General features: G+C 35.8%; 1 protein-coding gene across 2 annotated transcripts; it reads left to right on the top strand.

Moving 5' to 3' along the window:
- The first annotated feature begins 113 nt into the window (after positions 1-113).
- On the top strand, positions 114-24,320 carry LOC143253837 (uncharacterized). Of its 2 annotated transcripts, none has more exons than XM_076508266.1 (6): positions 114-234; positions 2,044-2,965; positions 4,128-4,533; positions 19,327-19,400; positions 20,457-20,570; positions 21,880-24,320. In XM_076508266.1, the coding sequence occupies exons 2-6, from the start codon at positions 2,101-2,103 to the stop codon at positions 21,975-21,977; spliced, it is 1,557 nt and encodes a 518-aa protein (XP_076364381.1). In that variant the 5' UTR covers positions 114-234; positions 2,044-2,100; the 3' UTR covers positions 21,978-24,320. The 2 variants fall into 2 exon arrangements, with proteins under 2 accessions (XP_076364381.1, XP_076364382.1); XM_076508267.1 differs by lacking the exon at positions 114-234 and adding an exon at positions 243-399.

Genomic DNA, 24,320 nt, shown 5'->3' with positions numbered 1-24,320 from the left:
TGTTTGGTTTCACATATACTAGCTCAAACAATTTAAAAATAACATGTTTTGGCGTACTACATATGCTGTTCAATTATGCGTTGAAAAATAGAAATGTTTTATATTTTATTAGTTTTAGAACGTTAGATGGCGCAATTATCACACCTATTTTGATGACGCAAGAGTTGTTTACTAATTTAATGTGACAAGGAACAGAGATCTGGACAAGGTCAAAATTTATATTGTAGTGTTTTGGTAGGTTCGTTATGCTTTAAAATTCCTCAAATTTGTCTATTTTTATGGAATCAACTTTTTCTTTTATCAGTAAAGTATAAGTGGTACAAATAATTAATGTATGACTCAGGCCTAATTTTCGTTTATCTATATAATTACGTAACAACCAACATCTACTTCTGTTAGGTAAAAAATATCCATTATTAATATTATATATTAAAGTACAAGAGTGAAGCCTAATTTACTTAGATATGGTATTTAGGCTTAATACTTCTTATACTGTTATTATGCCACAACAGTAAACCTTCGAGAAACCATTCATCTTGTGATAGTATGTACGTAATAGTGATGGTGATTGAGTAACCAGTTGTTTTTTAACTTGGTTGGCAACGCTTTGAATTATACTAAATAATGTTTATCTCTAAATATTCTTTTACACTCGCACATATGTATGTAGAGCTTCATTTCATTTGCTTTTTAGAAATGGCCCGTTTTGTATTGTACTAAAAAAAAAGCTTTATTGTGCAATAAATTCAGATTCTTCTGTGTATTTGGTCATCATCTCTCTGTTACTTGGACACATATAAAGTGAATGGTTTAGGCACAAGTTTATTCCCTTGACATATTGACAACATATGAAGTCAATTAAATAATGAAATAATATTTAGACTTCATCTGCTTTATAAGAATAACTATTTAACTGAGGTGGTCTGTTGTTTTGTTAGTTTCCTTTAAACAGCAATTCTAACACAAAAGCTGTTTAAATAAAATTTTCAAATACTTATTACTGTCATTTAAACTGACTGAAGCTTTCTGTCTATTTTTATTACTACAAGTTTTAAACATGACAACTGTTTATCATTATACAAGTAAAAAGTTATCATAGAATAAAATCATTTATAGTTCTTTGTCTGTTGATTAATCCAGAAGAGTAAATGAAACTTATCTGCTTTAGATATTGTTTAAATTCTACACAAGTATAGAATTACAATGGTAAGACACCATAGTTATAATACATGCTTTACCACTGTAATTATTCAAACTTGGTAAAACTCAGTGACAAGTGTTACTTTAAAAAATTTATTCTTTAGTATTTTGAAGAGCTAAATAATTTAGAAGCATTAATTCTACACAAATACAAGTTTACTGTGATGAGTAAAAGGTAACTAAGATACCCTATTTATAATATACAGCTCATGAACATAAGAAGATTTGTTGTTTGTCAAGGTTATTTCTAGGGTCTGTAATTCTTCTAACTCATTGATCAGTTAAACAGTAGATTAGCTTCATATTTCTTTAGAAAAATTCTTAGTTTATTAACAATGTTTTGGCTTAACATAATACATGATGTATATTGCCTGAAGCATGGGGTTATTAACCAATTATAGTACTTTGATAAATAATTGCATGTCAATTTGTACTTTGTCCCCACTTAATAAAGTCAGGTTTGTCTTGTGTTAATATTAAGAAATGCTAAAAACTAAGTTTTAATACCCATGGTGAGCATGACAGAGATAGCCCGTTGTGTAGTTGACAAAATCTTGGATGAAATCACAATCTAGAATACATGTGGAACTTCAACAGTAAGTACTGAGATTAACTGGAATATTAGTGGTATTTTTTCAAACATTTTGTGTGACTCATAAGCTGTTTTGGTTCCATTAATCAAAAGAAGGCATGTACCTACAAATAATTTGGTAAATAGATAGCTCACAAAAACGTTCGAGAAGACTTGTTCAATTCATGTTAATTCTTAGAAGGTTTATATTGTAAGTTATTATTATAAGAAACTTTGTTGTCTCTTTTTTTTTTCTGTACTTTTCCTTACAGAGCTATACATCACAAAGAAACTGGTTACTGTGTTATTAACTAAGTTTCAACTCATAAATGAATTGCTTTGAGAAGCTAACAAAAGATACATCCCTAAACCTGGCAAAGAAAGAAGAAACATTCCAGTCCAGTCAAGTTTTTAAGGGCAACAGCTACAATGTTTTCACAAATAATGTTCTTGAGCTGGGCAGTAGAAATAATGAAACAAGCTTCCTAAAAATTCCTGGTTTGTGGGGAGTGAATGTAGAAGATGAACTTAACATAAGCACAAATATTCAAGATCCTCTCAGGTTTCATGAAGAAATGGACTTTGAGTCCCAGAGTTTACTGTCTCCATGGGTAGTCTCTGATGACCCAGAGAATTTTAAAATGGATGATGTCTTTCAAGTGGAAAAAGATGATCTTATCCAAGGGCCAACCTTAGCTGAACTGAATTCTAAAGATGAGTGTTTGTTTGATGTACTGGAATTCGAGCAATGGTCTAATTTACCTGAAGACCAAACTGTGCTCAAAAGTAACTCTTCATTAGAGAATGTGTTTCAAACCAAACACGCAAAAGAGTTTCATTGGGGTGGTTTTGTTAAATATGACACCAAACCTGCAAATGAACCGGTCACTTCGGTCAAGTGCAGTCAACCAAAGAGGCTACTTAGTTCCATTTCTTTGAAACCTGTTGAATATGAAAAAGTATGTTCTAATATTGGAAGTTTATATTCACCCAAGTCTGAAATAAAATGTAAAACATCTGACACGTGCTTCTCTCAGATCTTCCAGACTAGTAAAATGTGTGAATCTACTCTTCAAAACCAGAAACATTTTGTTGACACCAGGTTTAAGACATGCAACCCAAGCAACACATCTGTTATATCCAATACATCAGTGGATGAAGATCTTTCAGATGATGAAACGAACCTAAAGAATGGTAAGTAAGTCATACATTATGGAACTTACTAACAAAAACTGTATACTAGAAAGTTAGAAATAAAGATATGTATAACAAATTGTAGTAAGTAATTACAGGACTAATCACAGCACTGTTTTTCAGTCACCATACCAAAGTTATAGGTTGGGAGAAACAACCACAGCAGTCACTTGTGAGACTCGAGTGGTAACTGGTTTTCACACTTAACACTCCTACGAAAAGTGGGGACCAATAGGACCCAGAGCAACTTGAAAGGTTATTAATATTAGGCTAATAGTTTTTTTTTAAATGAAATTGCCATTTAAATCCATTAATGAATGGATTAACGAGATTCCCACTGTCCCAATCTACTATCTAGCGAAACCACAGCCAGGGGAACGGGCTTGGAGAAATCAGGACTAGAAACGTCTTTCGTAGGAGTGTTAATCACCTATGACATATAACACAAGTTAGTCTACATTTGTTATAATTTTCATAAAATGTTAAATTTGGTAGTGAAAGTAGATTGCTATGGCATACCAGTATGAGATATTTGGAGTTCTTGATATTTTTGTCAATTACTAAAAGTCCACTGTAATACACAAAATAAATCTGATTGTTTTGTTGCAATAGATTTGTAAACATACAACTTAATAGAAAAAGCAATTCTTAGATATCTTTAAAGTTCATTAATAATTATTATTTTAAATTGGTAAATCACAATTTAAAGCAATTTTATAGGTTAGGGGGCCTCAGACTTAGCTTGAGAACCAGTGCACTAGACAGTCAGTGTTGTTCTGTTAATATAAAGGTCTTCATGTTGGAATATAGATGTTTCTAAAGGGCAGTGGTCTCTCCTACTTTAATCAAATTAACTTCCTCTAAATTCAAACATTTTTGTAGTCTGAATCAATTTTGTGTAATAATTTCCATCAGCTGTTTTCAACAAGTTCCACAGGAATGATCCTTGGACAGTGAACATATAAACCAATCTACCTTTATCATCAAGTTTCTGTTTTCAGAAAATAATATGTTCCTAGTGTATAAGTCATGCCTAGAGACAGTGATATGTAAATCTGATTGGCAAGTGTGTGTACACATGTTTTGTTTTCACTGCACTTAAACATTTAATTTAAAACACTGATGTAAAGACCAATTAATATCTCCACCTTTCTCACTCCAGACTTATTTGAAACCAAGGAAAAGAGAGAGAAGCTAATCGATACAGATGCTGGACACAAAATGATCCATCAAGGAAAGAGAAAGAAATTAAGATGTTATTTCTGGCAGTACAACTCTCAGTCTAAAGGAGCTAACAAATGCTTAAGTTACACAAGTAACTTTCAAGATGATCCACATGTCCTGAATGATATTACTGATCCTGTGTTTACTAAGGACAGTTCCTTAACTGGAATTAGACACTCGGGGAAAGCAAGAAGAGGTGATGGAAATGATTTGACTCCAAACCCTCAAAAGCTTTATAACATTGGGTTGCAACTGAAACAGTTGAACAAGGAAATAAAGGATCTGTCACCAGAGACGCATGCCAAACCAAAGTCTCGCAAGGAAAAGAACAAGTTAGCTTCTAGGTGAGTAAAGTATTATTGATTACTAAAGGTTGTATAAAAATCACAGAACAGTTTACCTGTGTATTGTTTCATTTGTTTTTTCATGACCACATATTCTTTAATGATACTTGGAAATCTTACCAGTATCTGTGATAATTTGAAGTTTAAACTATATGTTGAAATTTATTTACAATGACGACCTTCCACAAAATTAAAGTCTTACTATAATTTAGTATTCCAGTGAATTCAATAACTTCATCACCCCTAAGGTAATTTATGTTATCAGAAGTTGAATAAACCTCTTAGAATAAAGTGAGGTCAGTCAAGCCAAAGTAGCACTAGTAATATGTTTTAGTTTACTTAGCAAGTTGAAAACTTAGAAATCACCTCAACATTTCACTGAGGTAATATAGCATTGCTGGGTGATGTTAGTGCTAAAAGAGCAAGGTTTTATGTTGTATATTTTGTGTTGGTTAATGTTTCTGTGGTTACAGATACTGATCGTACACTTAGTAAATCTGAAGTGTGCATACAACATGCTGACTTGGTAAGACAGTGGGGTACACCTTGTTTTTATATTTTAGTTTCATCTTCTATTAATTAAGATATTATAAGTGTTGTTTCTCCATATTTAGCTTGTCTTGGAAAACTTTAGTTTGCAGGATTTATACAATTTCCTGTTATGTCAGTTACCTCATTTACACTGACTAGTCAATGGTTTAAAAGTGAATTCATGACATAAGAGGTTAGGAATAGAGATGTCAGAAAGAGATAAATGGACCAAGTGTTTGTATTTTAAAAAAATGAATTCTAAAAATTTAAACTGTTTTTTTTTAATTTTCAAGTGGGAGGGGTCATTCTCAGTTGAGACTGTCAGTAATCCTGTCTGTGTGAAATAGAGATGTGTATATACAGATCTGTAGTGGTTCTGCAGGTGGCTCTGAGGCTCATTAAGGTGATCCTGACGTTTTGAAGGGGCTTTAGTTTTGCTTTACTTATACCCTGTTTTAGGCTTTCAGCCCCCCTCTCACAAAATGCTGTTCCAATCAGTGAGAATCAACACAGGCTTTTAAATAACCTATGGAAAATGAAGACAAGGCTAACTTTGGTTTGCTTTTCTTTTGTTGATGCTTCGAGAGTGTTGTGTTTTTGGTTTTTCCTTGTTGCTTTTGAGCCTGCGGTTTATTTGATGGTTAGAAGGTTTGCTTTTTAGTTATGTGAAATTACAATTAGGCCTTATTTGACACTTTATTAGAACTTCATGATTTAGCATTCCACCACAAGGTAGAGGCATTTTTCCTACTTCTGAATAATACATCTGCTCCTTGAATTTTGGGGTTCATTGTTCTCTAGTGGTACAGAATAAATCTACTGACTTACAACTCAAGTTACTCGTTTTGTTTCCTTTCATTTCACTTTGTTAGACAACTCAGAATCATTAGCTTTTATGATGAAAAGCTGGATCCAATTTTAGCATCCATATAGGTTCAGTTTTCAATTTATACACTCCTCCCAGTTGTCATTGGTGTCTTAAATTTTTATCAGCTTTTATAGGAGTCATACTTCTACTCTTGTTCATGACATAAGCCGTTGGTATCTCGATATTCAAAGTAGATTCTGTCTATATCCAATGTTTCCACTGCTTAATCTGACTACTATCAGCATCAGTGGTTATTGTAATCTTATCCGTGGGTCCAGGAGCTCTGCAGGTCCTTGACCCACTATTGGTCATTCAGTTCCATCTTCCCCACTTTTTATCCACCCAAGCTGTAGGGTTTCCATCTTCTACAGTTCATTGGGATTTTGAACTTCATTCTAGGATTATCTGAGTTTGATTGTAATGATAGTCAAATTATTGCTTCCTGTCAGTTATTGGACCTGCAGAGACAGAAGATTTGTGTCCAGTCATCAATTTTTCCTTGTCTATATTATTCCCTATATTCTTCAAGGTTCCCAAGTTACTACTTTTTCAATCTTTGTTAATTTTTTCATTGGGATTCTAGATGTCCAACTTGGTTATTGTTGGATATACAAGTCTGTTTAGTGTAGGCATTATTTTTTAATTTATGAGTTAATATATCATGACTGTTTTGTTTTTCATAACAAGAGGGTTAAAAGCAGTTACTTTAAAGGCAATAGTTATGACAAGTTTGGTTACATAAAGAGTTGTACATTGTGTTTGTAATTCATTGGTGTCAGGGCTCTAGAAATTTATAGAGGCCTTGGTGATAAACACATAAATTGTGGTGAGCAAACAAGTTTAAGCAGAAAAAAAATCAACTCAAGTGAAAGAGATGTTCAGTCAGAAAAATGTTAGAAAACATGATGTTGACCATTGTGGGAGTGGATAGCCTTAATGATTGATATGTGAAGTCAGATTAACAGCTTAATAGGGATTAGGAGAATAATTTGGAAGTCAGTATATTTGTGGTAATTCACAAGGCAGCATAAGTAAGTTATTCAACAATACCATTGTGATGACAGTTGAAAAAATAGTCTGGCTTGTCAACTGGATTTGAAAACAGTTATTTAATAAATACAGTTTATAAATTAGTTAATTGTCATACTTAGGCTTAACAGTATTAACAACATCCTACTGGTATTAAATCATAGTGTTGAGTGTTTATTTTAATTCTACAAACAATACAATGATTAAGACTACTTTGGGTGTTAAGCATTCCCAGTTTGCTGGGTGCAGTAGGTGCAACAGACAAGTTTATTTTATTTGGAAACTGTAGATTACTATACACTTTTAAGGAAGCTATTAGTGAGGATGTTAAATATATATGTGGAGCTTTCAGGTTGGAGGTAAAATTGGAGGCTGTCTTAACTAAAGTTGAGGAAATATATAAAGTGAAGTATAAACTATGGTAAAAGACAGCAGGACTTCAAAAGTAGTTTAAGTTTTTTACATGCAAGAGAGTTATCTGTTAAAGTTAACAATGATATTCAGGAAGTTAAAAAGGGTAGTATTAGGGTTAAAAGCAATGAACTTTTAATTGTTAAGACCATAGTGTGTGTGTGTGTGTGTGGGGAGGGTAAATAGGGAGAAAAAGAGATTATGCTACCCTGAGGCACAGGTGGAAGACATAACTGACATAGCAAGATATATAATGGAGGAGACTGTCCAAGATGCAGTATTTGTTGTACAAGTAGAGGCTAATGGTATAGGGAAGAGTAAATCAGAGGAGGTAATTAATAAGTACAAGGGGTTGATAAAAGTATTTAAAGGTAAAAGTCATAAAAGGAGATAAAATTAAAGAAAAACATCAGAAACACAAATTGACTGGTGTTATAGAAGACCGAGAAAGTTGGTCAAACAGGAAATTAGGATATCTAAAAGGATGTACGGACAAATTTGACTGAAAAGCAACAAAAATTAACAGTAAGGATTTTTTAAAGTGCATTAGGGGTAAACAATTTTTTTTTAAGTTTTTACTGATAAAGACTTAAGTGGTATTTCTCATCTTGAACAATTTATAGATGAAAACAAAATTGAACAAGATAATTGCATAAATTCTGAGCTTGTTAGAAATTGAAATTTTAAAGAATAAGGTTCCTGGACCAGATGTTTCCCTGATGGTTTTAAAGGAGATCAAGGATTGGATATGTGGGCCACTTGCCACAATTTTTTTTTGTAAGTCCTTGAATAGTGGAATAGTTACTAATATAACTCCTATTTTCAAGAGAGGTGGTAAATATTTTCCCAGTAATTATAGGCCTGTTAGTCTCACACCAGTTGTGGGGAAAAGGTTTGGAAAGTCTGTTAAAAGATTTCTTACAAAGTCATATAACAAAATTTATAATTTTATTAGACAGTCAATATGGTTTCAGTAAGGGAAGATCTTAGAGTAATGGTTGATCAGTCTATTAAGCCATTCAGTGTGCTTTTGCTTGTGGTAGGGTAAATAGGATTTTAGGTTGTGTCTACAGAAAACTGAATTACAAGTCTAAAGAGGTTAAAATTACATTGTACAGATAACTGGTTAGGCCACATTTAGAATATTGTGTTAGTCTTGGGCTCCTTTCTTGAGGAAAGACATTGAATTGTTGGAAAAACATTCAGAGGAGGGTTATTAAAATGGTAATTGGGGTAGAGGGGTTGCCATATCAGAAAAAATTTAGATCATTAAAAGTGTATTTGTTTCAAAAAATAAGAGTTAGAGGGTGATTGATTGAAGTTTTTAAGACTGTGAAATGAATTGGTAATATTGATGCATTAATATTTTTCATACTTAACAGCAAGAATTACAGAACTAGGGGACACTAGTATATATTAGAAAATGTAGAAACCATCTTCATCTAAGACAGTTTTAGTTTTTCAAATATGATGGTTGGCCTGTGGAATGAGTTGCCTTTGGATATTTTGAACACAGTAAATTTGAGTGAGTTTGTAAGAATGCTTAATAGATATTTGAATGATAAGGACTGGCTTTAAATTTTTTAATAGTTTGTTGTAGATTTGGGACAGCCCAGATGGACCAACAGGTCTCTTGTTCCCCTAAACATTGCTATAAATGGACTTTTAATAAGAAGAAATGAACTGTGTAGTGATTAGAGATAAAACTGTGAAGTTCATACTGTAAAGAATTTTCCTTTATCTTGTTTTGCATATATTATACCCCTCGGTGTGGATTCCTGTTCGTGGTGAGGGGACCTCCCAGGGAAGGTTCTGTTCTTCCAGTTTACCTCCTCTGCGATCTAAACATCCACTCACATGTTTGCCATGTGTGGTGACCCATGAAGGGGAGGAGAGGATCCTGGTGGTTGAGGGGTCCAACCCTAACACACCACTTTGGCCTTGAATTCTTGTAGACGGGCAGCCTTTGGGTGGCTCCCCTTGGGTCAATTGGCTAGAGTCAACCAAGTACCAGTGTTGGAAGTTCTCAACAGGTGTTGTGGACATTGTGTCTGATGCTAGTGTTTGGGTATAGTGCTCACTAAACCCTGGCATTGCTGCAATGTCCTTGCATAACATTGTAGTGCGTCCCCTCGTAGGGCTCCATGGTGGGTGGGGTCGGTGGGTACCGAAATTTTCCTTTTTCCCTATGGATCCTCCAACAAAAAATTTAAATAAAATAGTGGAAAAACAGTCAATAGGTAAACGACCACGTCTTGAAGACTCTGAGCAGCAATCTTCAACATCTGTAACACCTATACCCCATTTTCTTATATTACATTCTCTTTCAGAAAAGCCTTTAGGGCAAATGTCTCCCTTTTTTATTCAGAAGGGACTAGAGGGACTTGCTGGCTCTCCAAAGTCAGTAAAGAAGCTTCGATCTGGAGACATTGGTTGAAACATCCACATCCCAACACATTGAACTCCTCTTAAATTCAAAGGCAATTGGGGTTGTACCTATTTAGGTTACCCCTCATGCTATCTTGAATTCATCACGAGGAGTTATTGTTGAGAAGGACTTGAAGAACGTCCCCGAGTCAGAGGTTCTCGCTGGTCTCTCCAGTCAAGGTGTTTCTGCAGTGAGGCGCATCTCCACTCACAAAGATGGAATTACACTGCCACCAAATATCCTCGTTTTGACATTTACATCACCATGTGCACCTGCCACCATCAAGGCAGGTTATCTAATTTGCAGGGTATGGCCGTACATTCCAAACCCTCTTCGATGTTTCCAATGTCAGAGGTTTGGCCACTCAAAGACGTCCTGTCGTGGTTCCCTAACATGTGCTTGTTGTGGTGGCAAGGACCACGATGCCTGTGAGTATCACACGGACGCACATTGTGTCAACTGCAATGGTTCCCTCCCTTCCTACTTTCGTTTTTGTCCAAAATAGTTGGAGGAAAAAGAGGTGCAGTGTTTGAAAACAACCCATAACATTAGTTATCCTGAGGCTCGGAAATTGCTGTCAGCCACTCCATCTCGGACATATGCTGCTGCATTTCATTCCTCAACTACAGTGGGAGTGCAGATAGATCTCTCTGTACCTCCAAGAGAATCGTTTTCAAAACAAATGAAAGCCTTTTGATTTCCATGGTTAAAAAAGGTTGATGAATCGACTTCTACACCCATCTCTGTTCCTCCCATACAGTCCAACAAATCTCAAGATCCACATCCTTTGGTTTAAAATACAGGCATTTCTTCTGATACATCCTTTTCTCCAACCCCACGTTGCAAAACAATCATTCGTTCGCGTCCTTAGTCACTGGAATCCCCTTCCAACAACAAATACCTGCCGAATTGACCCAGAGCAGGATCCATGGAGGTTGATAGACCTCCTCTGAATAAGGACAGTAAGGAAAAAAGACGTGGTCGTAAACAGAAGGGTTCTCCAGCCACTTTGCCTACCCGTCATTAAAAAATGGCCATCTTGATACAATGGAACTGTTGAGGTTTATGTTCTAATCTGTATGATATCAAAACACTGATTGCTTCCTACCATCCTGTATGTCTTTCCTTACAAGAAACATTTCTAAAACCTGCTGATACAGTCACCATTTGGCAGTTTTCTTTGTACAGAAATGACAGGCTGTGTGATGGATGAGTACATGGATGGGTGACACTATTGGTTGATCAGCATGTGCCCGCCCTGTCTTTGTCACTCAACACACCCTTGAAGGCCGTAGCCATCCATGTTTCCTTGGGTCACACCATCACTGTTTGTTCTCTCTACCTGTCCCCTGGAGAGACACATGACCAATGAGACCTTGATGCTCTCGTTGAACAGTTGCTGTCTCCATTTCTAATCCTGGAGGACTTTAATGGACATCATCCCCTCTGGGGAAGTGCTGTTATTGATAGGAGGGGTTGCTCTGTGGAGCATATGCTCTCTGATCACAATCTTTCCCTTTTCAATACTGGTTCTTCCACTTATTTTCACACACCTAGTCAGTCCTTTACCGCTGTTGATCTCTTGGTTTGCTTCCCTTCATTATTTTCTCATTTTTCATGGAGGGTTGACAATAATCCACTAGGCAGTGATCATTTTCCTATACTTTTGAGAGAGACTGGCCGTGGTTGATGCCACCCTACTCGCATGCCCAGGTGGAAGCTGGACCAGGCAAACTGGTCCACTTTCACTGCTCTTGCAGAACTTGATCCTGCCATCGTGAATCAGCCATCAATAGATGACTGTGTGGAAGCGGTAACTGACTATATTATACAAGCAGCTGCTTAGTGTATTCCTAAAACCTCGACAGATTTTCCATGATATCCTCGTCCGTGGTAGAATCCTGCTTGCTACTTGGCACAGAAGGCTCAAAAACGGGCCTGGGATACTTTCCATAGATATCCCACACTTTCGAACCACATCACTTTCCAACGGGCCCGTGTACATGTTAGGTGGGTAAGACATCAAAACCAGAAGGAATCTTGGATTAAGTTCACAACTAGCATATCTTTTACCACCAGTTCCAAGGTCATATGGGACAGGATTTGAAAGGTCAGTGGGTACTACAATTCTGTCTCCCTCTCCATCTTGCTCTCTGATGGCTAGGAGGTAGCTGATGTCCAGAGCATTGCCAATACTCCAGGTGAAAGCTTTTGCTGGGTATCTAGCACTTCTGCTTCTTCCTTCACCTTCTTGGCCATCAAGACTCAGGCAGAGCGTTCACTTCTTTCCTTTCGAACTGACTGTCTTTTTTACTATAATTGTCCCTTTACACTGGTGGAACTGAAAATGGCCCTTCATCGGTCTGGCACTAGATCTGTTGGACCTGATGATGTACACTATGACATGCTGCGCTATCTCTCTCCTGCCTCTCTTGATATTCTTTTACTTATTTTTAACTGGATCTGGCAGGAGAATGTTTTTCCTGTTGCCTGGCACCAGGCTATTATTTTACCCTTCTCTAAACCCAGGAAAGATCCCAAGATTCCTTCACTATCGTCCAATTGCTTTGACAAGCTGTCTCTGTAAGATCTTAGAGAGGATGGTTAATGCTCGTCTTGTTTGGTTCCTCGAATCAAACAACCTCCTCTTGCCCACCCAGTGTGGGTTCCGATGACAGCATTCCACCATGAACCACCTAATTCGACTTGAAACATCAACCAGAGAAGCCTTTCTCAAACACCAACATCTTGTTTCAATATTCTTTGACATTGAGAAGGCTTATGACACAACATGGAGGTATGGCATTTTGCAAGACCTCCATATATATATGGGTTACGTGGCCATTTACCTATGTTTATTAAAAAATTTTTAATGGACAGGAGATTCCAAGTTTGTGTGAGTTCGACACTTTTCCGTTCTTTTGTACAGGAACTTGGGGTCCCTCAGGGCTGTATTTTGAGTGTCACACTTTCCAGTATAAAGATAAGTGCCATCACTGAACAACTCCCTCTTACTGTTGCAAACGGGCTCTATGTTGAAAACTTTCACATCTCGTGTCAGTCATCGAACATGAGATATATTGAGAGGCAGCTACAAACTGCCCTCAATCTTGTACTGAAGTGGACAATGGCGAACGGCTTTAATTTTTCTATCTCTAAAACCGTTTGCATGCACTTTTGCTGCCAACAGGGTATCCAACCTGATCCTGAACTCCGTATCAGTGAAGTTTTGCTGCCAGTGGTCCCTGAGACCAAGTTCTTGGAGCTTATCTTTGACCGTAAGCTGACCTTTATACCACACTTGAAGCAGCTACGGGTCAAATGCACAAGAGCACTGAACATCCTCCGTGTCCTTTCTACTTCCAGTTGGGGAGCAGATTGATGTTCTATGTTAAAGGTATATCGTGCTCTTATTCGACCAAAACTCGACTATGGATCAATGGTCTATGACTATGCCAGACCCTCGGCCTTAAAGATGCTGGACCCCATTCATCACCAAGGACCTTGACTCTGCACTGGGGCTTTTTGCACCTCTCTAGTTCAAAGCTTATACGTTGAATCTCATGAACCTTCTCTGCACTTTCGTCATTTGCAACTGTCTTTACTGTATTCTTTGAAACTTCGCTCCTTACCAAAGCATCCCACTTGGGGATGTGTTTTCCTTCCTCAGTGGGCCATACGTTTTCAAAACAAATGATCTGCTATTGCTCCTTTTGGCCTTCGCATCCAGGTGCAACTGGATGAAATGGGTCTGTCCTTGGAAAACATTGCATAATCCACTGGTCAGCCTATCCCCCCATGGCTTGTTACAGCCCCCAAATGTGACCTTACTTTAAGTCATCTGAAAAAGGCAGATACTCCTGATTGGAAGTACCGTCTTTTATTTACTGAACATCATTCGAACACCCTTTCTATTCCAATTTATACGGATGGTTCAAAATCAGGTGACTCTGTAGGCTCTGCCATGGTTTGTTGCGGTTCTGTGGTTGCGCACAGAATTCCCTCTACAGCTTCTGTGTTCACTGCTGAACTGTATGCCATATCTCTTGCCCTGGATCATATTGAAGCTGAGTAGTACTCCAACTGCACTATTTATACTGGCTCCCTTAGTTCTCTGCTGGCCTTGGAATTACTTCACGTTGGTTCACACCCTGTTCTCGCTGATATTCAAAACCGACTGGCCAATTTCTCATTAACATCTACTTCTATCCAGTTTTTCTGGATACCAGGCCACGTTGGTATTTGCAGGAATGTGCTTGCAGACATGGCAACTAAATCTATCTGCTCTGGCACTATCACTACTGTGCCTATTCTGTACATGGACTATGGTCCGGTATTCAAGGCTCAGCTCCTTGCCAGCTGGCAGTCCACTTGGAGTGAGCAACGTGGCAACAAGCTTTTTCAAATAAAACCCTATATTGGGCATTGGCCGTCTAGCTTCCGTAATGTTCGGAAGGAGGAAGTTGTTCTAACTAGACTACGCATTGGTCACAGTTTTTAACTCATCGTTTTCTTTTATCTGGAACTGATGCACCAGTGTGTAGTTTGTGTAACACTCAAATCACTGTAAGCCACATTTTACTTTCCTGCCATCGTTACGACTCTCAACGATGGCACTATTTTAAACATGTTCTGTCCCAGGATTTGTCCGTGACATTGGACAGTGTTATTGGTGATGGTGACACTGTCCACCTTGATAAAGTTTTTAGTTTTTTATGGCCATTAATCTTTTTAACCTCATTTAAATGTTTGTTATTTATTTATTACACCTTTTTAATTGTGGTTCCCTTTTCAGTCTCAATCTCTCTAGTTCAATTTGACATTGTAAAATGGCCAGAATATTAAATAACGCGACACCAGGACTGGAAAGGCCAACTTCAGGTGATTAATGCTGCTGTTTGAACTACCCGTTAGTCGTCCTGGCGAGTTGTTATTACACTTTTGCTGCATGTCATTTAACACTTTTATTTCTTTACCTTTTAGTACTGGCCATTATGACACATAACCCGGAACCAGGACTGGAAAGACCAACTTCAGGTGACTGACAGTGGTTCTTGTACTTACCTGTTTGTCTTCCTGGCAGGTTATGATCATTACCATTCTGCTACAGGAAGTCCTTTACAACTTTGTAGACTGGATGTCAACATTGGTTTTATGCCATTTTATGTTTTGTTTTTACCTTTGTTTCCTTTTACGAATTTTACTACATTTACTTTACTTTTACCTTTTTACAGGACATTTGGCTAATTTTTATTACAATTTTGCTATATGTCTTTTTACACTTTTATTACTTTATCTTTTGATAATGGCTGTTATGACAACATAACCCGGAACCAGGACTGGATAGACCAACTTCAGGTGACTGACGGTGGTTTTGTACTAACCTGTTAGTCTTCCTGGCAGGTTATGATCATTACCATTTTGCTAGAGAAAGTCCTTTACAACTTCTCTTACTCTGCTTTCTCTCTTAACATTGTAGACTAGGTGTCAACATTGATTTTATACTTTTTCTGTTTTTCAATGATGTTTTGTTTTTCCTTCATTCCCTTTTATGTATTTTACTACATTTAATTTATTTTTACCTTTTTACTGGACGTTTGGCGCAGATAGCCTATCTGCTTTGTGCCATAAAACACTAAATCAATCAATCAATCAACATATATTATTATACTAATAGGAGGCTGAACTCTTTTTCATTCTCTGGTTTTAACCATGATTTGTTTTTGACTTGGCTCTTTGACAGAGTTCTTCATCTTCTACAATTGCAATTGTTTATGGTAACTTTACTCACAACCATTCAATTATCACGTGTTTGTATTTTTTTTAAATTCCTTCTGCTCTCCATATTTCTTGCATTATTTTAGGTAATTGGTCTGAAATGACCATTCCCATTATCCACCAGGAACATTAAGGTTACATGTTCTTTCTCTACACCTGTTTGTGATGTAACTTTTATATGTCATGCACCACCTTTATCTGCAGGTTTATATTTTGTGGCTGCTGGGCTGTGGACATCACCAGTCAAAGTGATTTGCTCTCTTTGTCCACAAACCACTTAATCATTCTATCTATACCTTCAGGCCAGCTATTCTTATACAACCATTTGTCAGACAGGAAAGGGGTTCAGTCCTTTTATCTGACTCATATGTTTGCTCTTTCTCTCCATGTCCCATAAGATTTTGATCTTGGTTGTGTTCAGTGAATGTTTTATTGCCTGCACTTACGCCTATAGAGATGCTAAACAAAGTTTTATTCTGGGCTGTCTGAAGACAAAGTATCATCTGGAAGTTGTATCCAACCACATTTCACTTTTATATGTTCTCAGCAGCCAAGTCAAATTGCCACTAGAGGTCATTGGTATGTGGACCTCCTCCAATATTTTTTCTTGTATTATTTGCCTAATCTGGCAGTCTTTTCATATGAAGATTTTTTGCCTTACCCCCTTTAGCTATATTAACCATTTCTGCTAATTTATCCAGAGGAGCTGAGTATATTTATTTCTACCTTTAAGGGACCCTAAACTTCCTTTCACAAGATCCCATTCTGTGGTGAATGTTGTCCAGACATGTGCTTCTATTAAACCAATTCTGCACTATCAGTCACTATTTCATTATAATTACTACTAGTTGCAACAGTCTCTGTAGAAAGAAGGCATTCCATAGGACCACCTAGGAGATCACCAGGTGGTATTACCATATGATATTAGACTGCTATAATGGACTATCATGTGTAAAACTCAAGGGAATCCTGTCTATCCCTACCAATCATTGGACCGATTAGATTGGGGTTGGTTTTAAAAATTTAGGGAACTTGGTTCACCTATTGCACTGTTCCTCAGGGTTCCCCAGTGTATGTTATGCCACATATTTTACTAGTGGAACTAGGGAATTCTTACTACACCCAGTTTCAAGTCACTGGGGTGGTGAACAGAGACTTTTTCTCCATTTTTGGAGAGGAGGGTGAAGTTTGGAGGGTTTTTGGATGTCTTCCCCAGATGTTGGTATGAATGGCACCAGCTTATATTGGAACTCATTTGTAATACCAGTTCACATATGATGCTCCATTATGTGGTTGGTATGTGCATGGCATTTTTGTATGATCAATATTGATTCAGTAAATTGTTCGTAGAAGAGGGTTCACTATATCCTCCTAATTCTAAACATGAAGTGGTCCCATCCTGGGTCCTTGGTTGAGCATAGTTGTTCCATGTCTTCCCCATAATTTAGGGACAAGTGGAAAGCTTTTGCCCACTCGGTTGGGGAGTGAAGATAAATATATCATAATTCCAGACCAAATGAGTTCTGTTTCCGTTGGTTGAGTATGACATACGTGATCCTGTCTTTCCAAGCCAGGGGTATTGTCTGTCAGACTTCTTAAGATTGAGGAGAAAGTTTGTCCATCTTGGTGTTGCTTATTTTCTCATCATGATTCTGGTGGTTCAGAACACATCACTCTGTGGCTACAGGTTGGAATCTATTCAAAAGTATATACATAAAACATTGTGGTCCAATATCCTAGCAGTAAATGTGGGATATAGGGACCAAGACCCTTAATTTTTACCCCTAGTTGTGGAACCTTGACTTTCTGGTTGAACTGACTTGTATTGACGATTTCTCATGTACTATTAACATCCTTGATACAAGAACCAGGTTCAAAGTGAAGAACGTACTAATTCTGGATGTAGTGTGGTTACTCTGCAAGGGTGACAACTTTCTGTTAGCTAACCCATGATCTATACGTACTAGTTCTGGATGTAGTGTGGTTACTCTGCAAGGGTGACAACTTTCTATTAGCTAACCCATGATCTATACATACTAGTTCTGGATGTAGTGTGGTTACTCTGCAAGGGTGACAACTTTCTGTTAGCTAACCCATGATCTATACATACACTAGTTCTGGATGTAGTATGGTTACTCTGCAAAGGTGACACCTTTCTGTTAGCTAACCCATGATCTATACATACTAGTTCTGGATGTAGTGTAGTTACTCTGCAAGGGTGACAACTTTCTGTTAGCTAACCCATGATCTATACGTACTAGTTCTGGATGTAGTGTGGTTACTGTGCAAGGGTGACAATTTTCTATTAGCTAACCCATGATCAGATGATTTTTGTATGGTTATGTTCTCATTACCCCCTCCACCTTTACAGTGTGGAATTCATATCTTTTAACTGTAAGTGTCAGTCGAAGTTAGAATGTTTTGGAAGTTAATATTTTCCTAAACTGAAGATGTATTTCTAGTAATACTGACCTCCACTGATACTGTCCTAAGAACTATTTGTAATGCCAGTGTTAGAGAATGAGATGGGGTCAGTTTTGAAAAAGTAGAAAAACTATTTGAATGAGATCCTCGTATACAGTACCAGGATAGAGGTACGTTGACGTAGGCAGACAGTATTGAAAAGAGGTACGTTGACGTAGGCAGACAGTATTGAAAAGAGGTACGTTGACGTAGGCAGACAGTATTGAAAGACAAATATTGCCAAGGGCAGCTGAGAGGGATATAAAAAACTGGGACAAGTGAGAAAAAAAGGATGAAAGAAGAAACTCTGATGGTAAAGTAATAACCATAAGTGTGAGTAGTGGTAAGTAGTATTGGAAATACAATTTCAATTTAGGAACATGTTAACTTATGTATTGATATTCCACTGACTTTAAGAACTTATTCTCTAGTGTATTAAAACATTTATTCTATAGTAATATACTAGTGTCTTAAAATGCTTATTCTATAGGTATGCACCAGTGTTTAAGACCTCATTTTATAATTCTATACCAGTGTCTTTAAAAACATTCCCCTCTGAGGAATTATCACGAATAAGGTTGTAAATGGCTCAACCAATGTTAATCCCTAAATATTAGTACTCATTCATGAATTTTTATTGTGTAAATACAATGAGGGTAAATGTGTATTTGCATCTTTTTTACAGCTGAATTATCAGATGCTTCTAAATTTTTGTGTCATTAAACAAGCCTGTGTTATACATTCATAATCTCAAGAACAGTTCTGTTAGAAATCACTTGGTTTTAAACAACGTAATGATCTAACTCTTTGATACAGGTTATAAGTGACCAACATTATCTAGCAGTATTATTTTTAGGATATTTAGCCCTAGTTATAAAATGCTGTATAAAATTGAAAGTTTCTCCAAGTTGGTCCATCTCTTGTTTTTATATTCAAGTTTTTATTATTAAATAATTTACTCCATTATTAACTTAAGTGAAATGTAGTCTCTTTCTTTATGTTGTATTTCTTTGTTATCTTGTACATTTTGTAAGGTTTTGTTTTCAAGGTCTCTTGACTGTCTTTCTTTACCTTGTATTGCTGTGTTACCTTGTACATTTAGTAAGCAAGATTTTGTTTTCAGGATCTCTTGACTGTCTTTATCTTGTACATTTAGTAAGTTAGGTTTTGTTTTCAGAATCTATCAGCTATCTTTCTTTGTTTTATGTTTTTGGGATTTGTCAGTTCACTTTGTTTACTTTCTGTTCATATATTATTATAAATCTGTTTTTTGTTTTTTTTTCAGGGTCTGTCGACTAAAGAAAAAAGCTCAGCATGAAGCGAACAAGTTGAAACTTTCTGGACTTCAGAAAGAACACAGTAAGCTTTATTTGTGTTCTAGAATGTACTCACTGTTCACAACAATAGTACATGGTTTAAATGGATTTTATTTAAGGTTAAATCTGTCATAAATAACTGGAATCAGTATTAAAGGCTCTTGTAATCCAAATGTGAGCTACTTTGTAATTCATATGTTGTCTAATTTGGTTTTCTGACAACTCATAGCCTACAAATCAGATGAAGATTATGGAACTTTAACTAAATCTTGAGCTAATGTTACATAAAAACTTCCTGTCATTGATAATTTCACTCTTCCTGTGTGCTGTAAGTTAGGTGTTTACTCTTTGTGTAAGGCCAGCCAGTTCGTAAGGAAACAAAACCTCCATTCTTTCACTCCTTCTTGTAATATTAACAACTACTTCTAGATGGCTGAATGTAATAATAACAGACATAAATGTTAAGGATACAGTGATATTCAATTTACACACAGGAGTAAAGTAGGATTATTGTATTTTTAAATGGTCAAGCCACAGTTACATTGGCTTGTAACAGTAATTGTAAAACCTCACAATAGTGAAAGTAGCTGCAAGTTGAATTTGTTGAAAACTGTAGTGACTGACAATAGATTAAAGTTAGAACTAAAATCTCACAAAGGAATTTCATCAGTTTCAGAAGTTCACCCTATTTACTTCTCATCTTGTATGTCAGAGCATTTCTGAGTAGTAAAATAGGAAGGAGTGAAATTAAAACTTGACACAAACTATGACCAGAAATTAGAGTAACTTTGTTAATATACACTTCACAACTGGATAAGCCTCCAAATGTGTTTGTTTGAATGATGTTATGAAGATGTAAATTTATAAATAAAATATTTGGAACGTACAAGTACTTTCAGTAGTACACATTCTGTAAAAAAGTGTTTTTGTTCAAGTAAAATCACAGGTTAGGGTTACATAGAAGAATCTTTAACTGCCCCATAAGTGACAGTAAAACACTGACTAAACTATGAAGTGAAATAAATGACTTATTTTAGAACCATTTTCATTTTATTTGTTGAAACAAGCTATGGAAGATTAATTCCAAACATATTTTCAGGGATCCTGATAGACGTGATTGATGAAGTGAAGCAGATGATCAAGGAGAGAATTCAGAGCAACTCTGTGTTACCTTCCCTCACTTCAAAGGTGGAATTGTACATTCTACATAATGGTAAGTATACATTTTTTCTACATAATATAATTTTGTTAACCCTGAGATTGTGGGTTTATTGTATGTAAATTGCCATGTTTTAATGACAACTTTGAACAAGAGAAAATCCATCATATAAAACTTTGCATAAGTTGTGTTTGACTCTTTCTGATAAACAAATACAATGAAACTGCCAAACTGATGAATTAGCTATTGTTTTTCCTTCAGGCCATTCAGTTTTGACTTTAATTTTCTTCATAAGAATGGTTTTCATGACATCTAGGACAATGCACATTTGAGAGAAACAGCAGGCTCAGCATGGCCAGGTGGTTAGGGCACTCAATTCGTAATCTGAGGGTTGCATTTTAGAATCCTTGTCACACCAGACATGCTCCCCTTTCAGCCATGGGAGCATTATAATGTGATGGTCAATCCCACTATTTGTTGGCAAAAGAGTAGTCCAAGAATTGGCAGTGGGTGGTGATGACTAGCTGCTTTCCCTCTAGTCTTACATTTAAATTAGGGATGGCTAGCATAGATAGCCCTTGTGTAGGTTTGCGTGAAATTAAAAACAAACAAAAACAGCAATAAATGTTCTTAAGCCTGAATTGAAGTCCTTCTACAGCTGAATGATCTAGGACAGTGGAAGTGTTTAAACTTTGATTGTGTGTACGTTCATCCATTACTGAATCACTTAAGACAGTGGAAGTGATTAAACTTTGATTGTATCTAAGTTCATCCATTGCTGAATGACCTAGGACAGTGGAAGTGATTAAACTTTGATTGTATCTAAGTTCATCCATTGCTGAATGATCTAGGACAGTGGAAGTGATTAAACTTTGATTGTATCTAAGTTCATCCATTGCTGAATGATCTAGGACAGTGGAAGTGATTAAACTTTGATTGTATCTAAATTCATCCATTACTGAATGATCTAGGACAGTGGAAGTGATCAAACTTTGATTGTATCTAAGTTCATCCATTACTGAATGATCTAGGACAGTGGAAGTGATTAAACTTTGATTGTTTCTAAGTTCATCTATTACTGAATGATCTAGGACAGTAAAAACCTTTTATTCCTGACACTACCATTTAAAAGTAATTATGGAAACCATTTACAAGTGTTATGTAACATTGCTTTACCTTAAAGTAAACACCAGATACTAATCAATGACAACAAATTCCTCTGAGTGAAACTGGTACTTCAGTATTTTCTATGTTAATGGTTTATAATGACAGAACTAACTATAAATGTATAATTGTGATTTTATGGATACGTGCTAATAGTGTCTTATTTCTTCATCTTGTCCTAATGATAAATTGCCTGTAGGTCCTGAACCTGTAGCAGGCTGTGCAGCTGATTTTGTTAACAAGCTCATTAGGACCGTGGAGAATGGAGGATCGTGTGAAGACATAGAGATGGACTGAAGCGTGTTTTGTACAGATATGTTAATTATATTACAGTGTAAGTGAATGATAGATAGTGTGTACATACACATAGTGCTGACTGATATGTGCTTGTGGCTTTATTGAAGTAATATTGACATGATGGTCATAGTATATTTAACCTTGGTCCTTTATTTCATTATTTTCTAATGGATATTTTGATTTTTTTTAAGAAAATATAAGTAAATTAAATGCATTTAAATCAAACTTATTTTTGTGATTGTGTGATTGCTAACAATGACTTTTGTTTTGTGTATTTAAAACAATTGCCTTGTGTTTCACAGTATTCACTTCACGGAGGCCAAACGTGTCGTGTAATTTAGCTTATATACTAGCAGGTTTCAAGAGCGAACTAAGTATGTTTAGAAACCACACTTTTATGTACTTGTTTTAATTGTGGCATAGGTTGTCTGTCACATATGTTAACTGGTAAACTGTGTAGTTATAGCATGTTATGATAGGAATAGACAAGTTGTGTATGAAAGCCAAGGGTCATGATTATTGGGTTTTATATATTAAAACTGTACAGCTTCCTGTATAAAGTCATTTAGTCTTTTAAAATATACATATATCATGTATCTAAATTCTTACACACTTAACAGTGTGCTTGTTTTTAAAGCTGTTGGTACTGTACAATGAATAACCATGTGTTTGTATGGAAAAATATCCTCTTTAATCATATATATATATATAGAGAGAGAGAGAAAGAGGTAGAGATAAATAGTTTTAAATATTATGTTAGAATTACTTGAACTCATAAATGTATAAACATCTTAATTTTAGACTTGTGACTTATACTTTTATTCTATTTATAAATATCTTTTCAAAGTGAGACCCCTGCTGAGCAACTAAGATAATCACACCTTTTAAATTTACACAAATTAATAATAAATAGGTAAGCTTCTGAAAATTTTAAAAATAGAATAGGAGGTACTTGTAGTAAATATTAAAAACTAGTGTGTTGGTGATGGAATCACACACTACTGTAGTAGTACTTTATAGATCTCTGACCTCAATGTGTTGCTAGATAAAGAATGCCAGTCTCGATTTTTAATGGTTTGAGAGCAGTGAAAACATAACCATTGTCCACATGGTATGGTTACCTCTTTCTTGTACCAGTTTACCTTTGTTGTAGCTGTTCCAACTGTTTGGATCTGTCAACTTTGTTTCCATCAGTCTCCTAGCAACAGTTTTAGTACAATTAAAAGTTGTTACCATCATCAGAGACAGTGAACGATAACATGTTTTATCCTTTATTGTGCCCGAAAACTTGTTATTACAGTAACACAGTGTGCCTAAAAAAGAAACACTAGCTTTGTATTCATTCTGTAAGTTGATCTGTTATTTGAACAATATTGTTTGTAAACGTGAAATTTAGACGTTTTATTAATGTCTGTGGTTTTATTTGTAGCTAACTTCCTATGTAATTTTCATGTTTATACCAAGGTACAAACTAACTTGAACGTGACAAGCACGTGTTCGTTAGTCTTAAGAACAATTCAGGTTTATATCTGTTATTGTTAATACTAGTAACAGGAAGTTGTCTTGTAATATTAAAAACCTATAATATTTAACATACTTTTGCCTTTTCTGTTACAAACAAATGAAACAACTTGTTACTTAACATTTGTCGTTGTTTAAAATTCGTAGAAACTTAAATAATTTTAGAAATTATTAATTGAACAGTTGTATCTGTAAATCTTGTGTCCAAGTGGAGACGTGTTTATATCGTTTTCGTAACACTTTACAAATTAATTTTCCCTTACCAATTGTTAGAAGCATTAATTAGATTAGAATATGGAAACTGATAAGAGTAAAGTTGGTATTTAAATTGTAGAATAATAGTACATATCAATACTGTACATAGGTGTACATAATGTCAAAATGCTATTTCCTCTAACTTGTAAGTTCTATAGTCCCAGCTGATGAGAATTTCGTACTCCCTGTAATAAGAACGTTTGTCATTAATAAAATATTTTTATATTAAAATTATGTCATTTCTGTAACTCAGTATGTTCTTTCTGAGATAAAATGGATTGCTCCAGTTCAGTGTACATAGTTAATAGTCTGTGATACCGCTTTATTATTATTGTTTATTTAAATAAAGTACCTTTGTAAGACACTATGAGTATGTACAAATCACTCTTAGAATCGTTAGTGTTACCTGTCTGAAAACTATTAGTACCTTGTTTGATTTTACTCAAGAGTTATAAACACTTCTGGCTGTTATTAGTAAAAGTACAAATCAAAATTGTGAATATGAAATCGAAATATATTTTCGTGATATGTACTAATAGGTGTCAAAATAAATACATTTTATCAGTA

The sequence above is a fragment of the Tachypleus tridentatus genome, chromosome 6, assembly GCF_004210375.1.
Source record: "Tachypleus tridentatus isolate NWPU-2018 chromosome 6, ASM421037v1, whole genome shotgun sequence".
In the NCBI taxonomy this organism is placed as follows: domain Eukaryota; kingdom Metazoa; phylum Arthropoda; class Merostomata; order Xiphosura; family Limulidae; genus Tachypleus; species Tachypleus tridentatus.
This window is presented reverse-complemented; position numbering and strand designations above follow the sequence as displayed.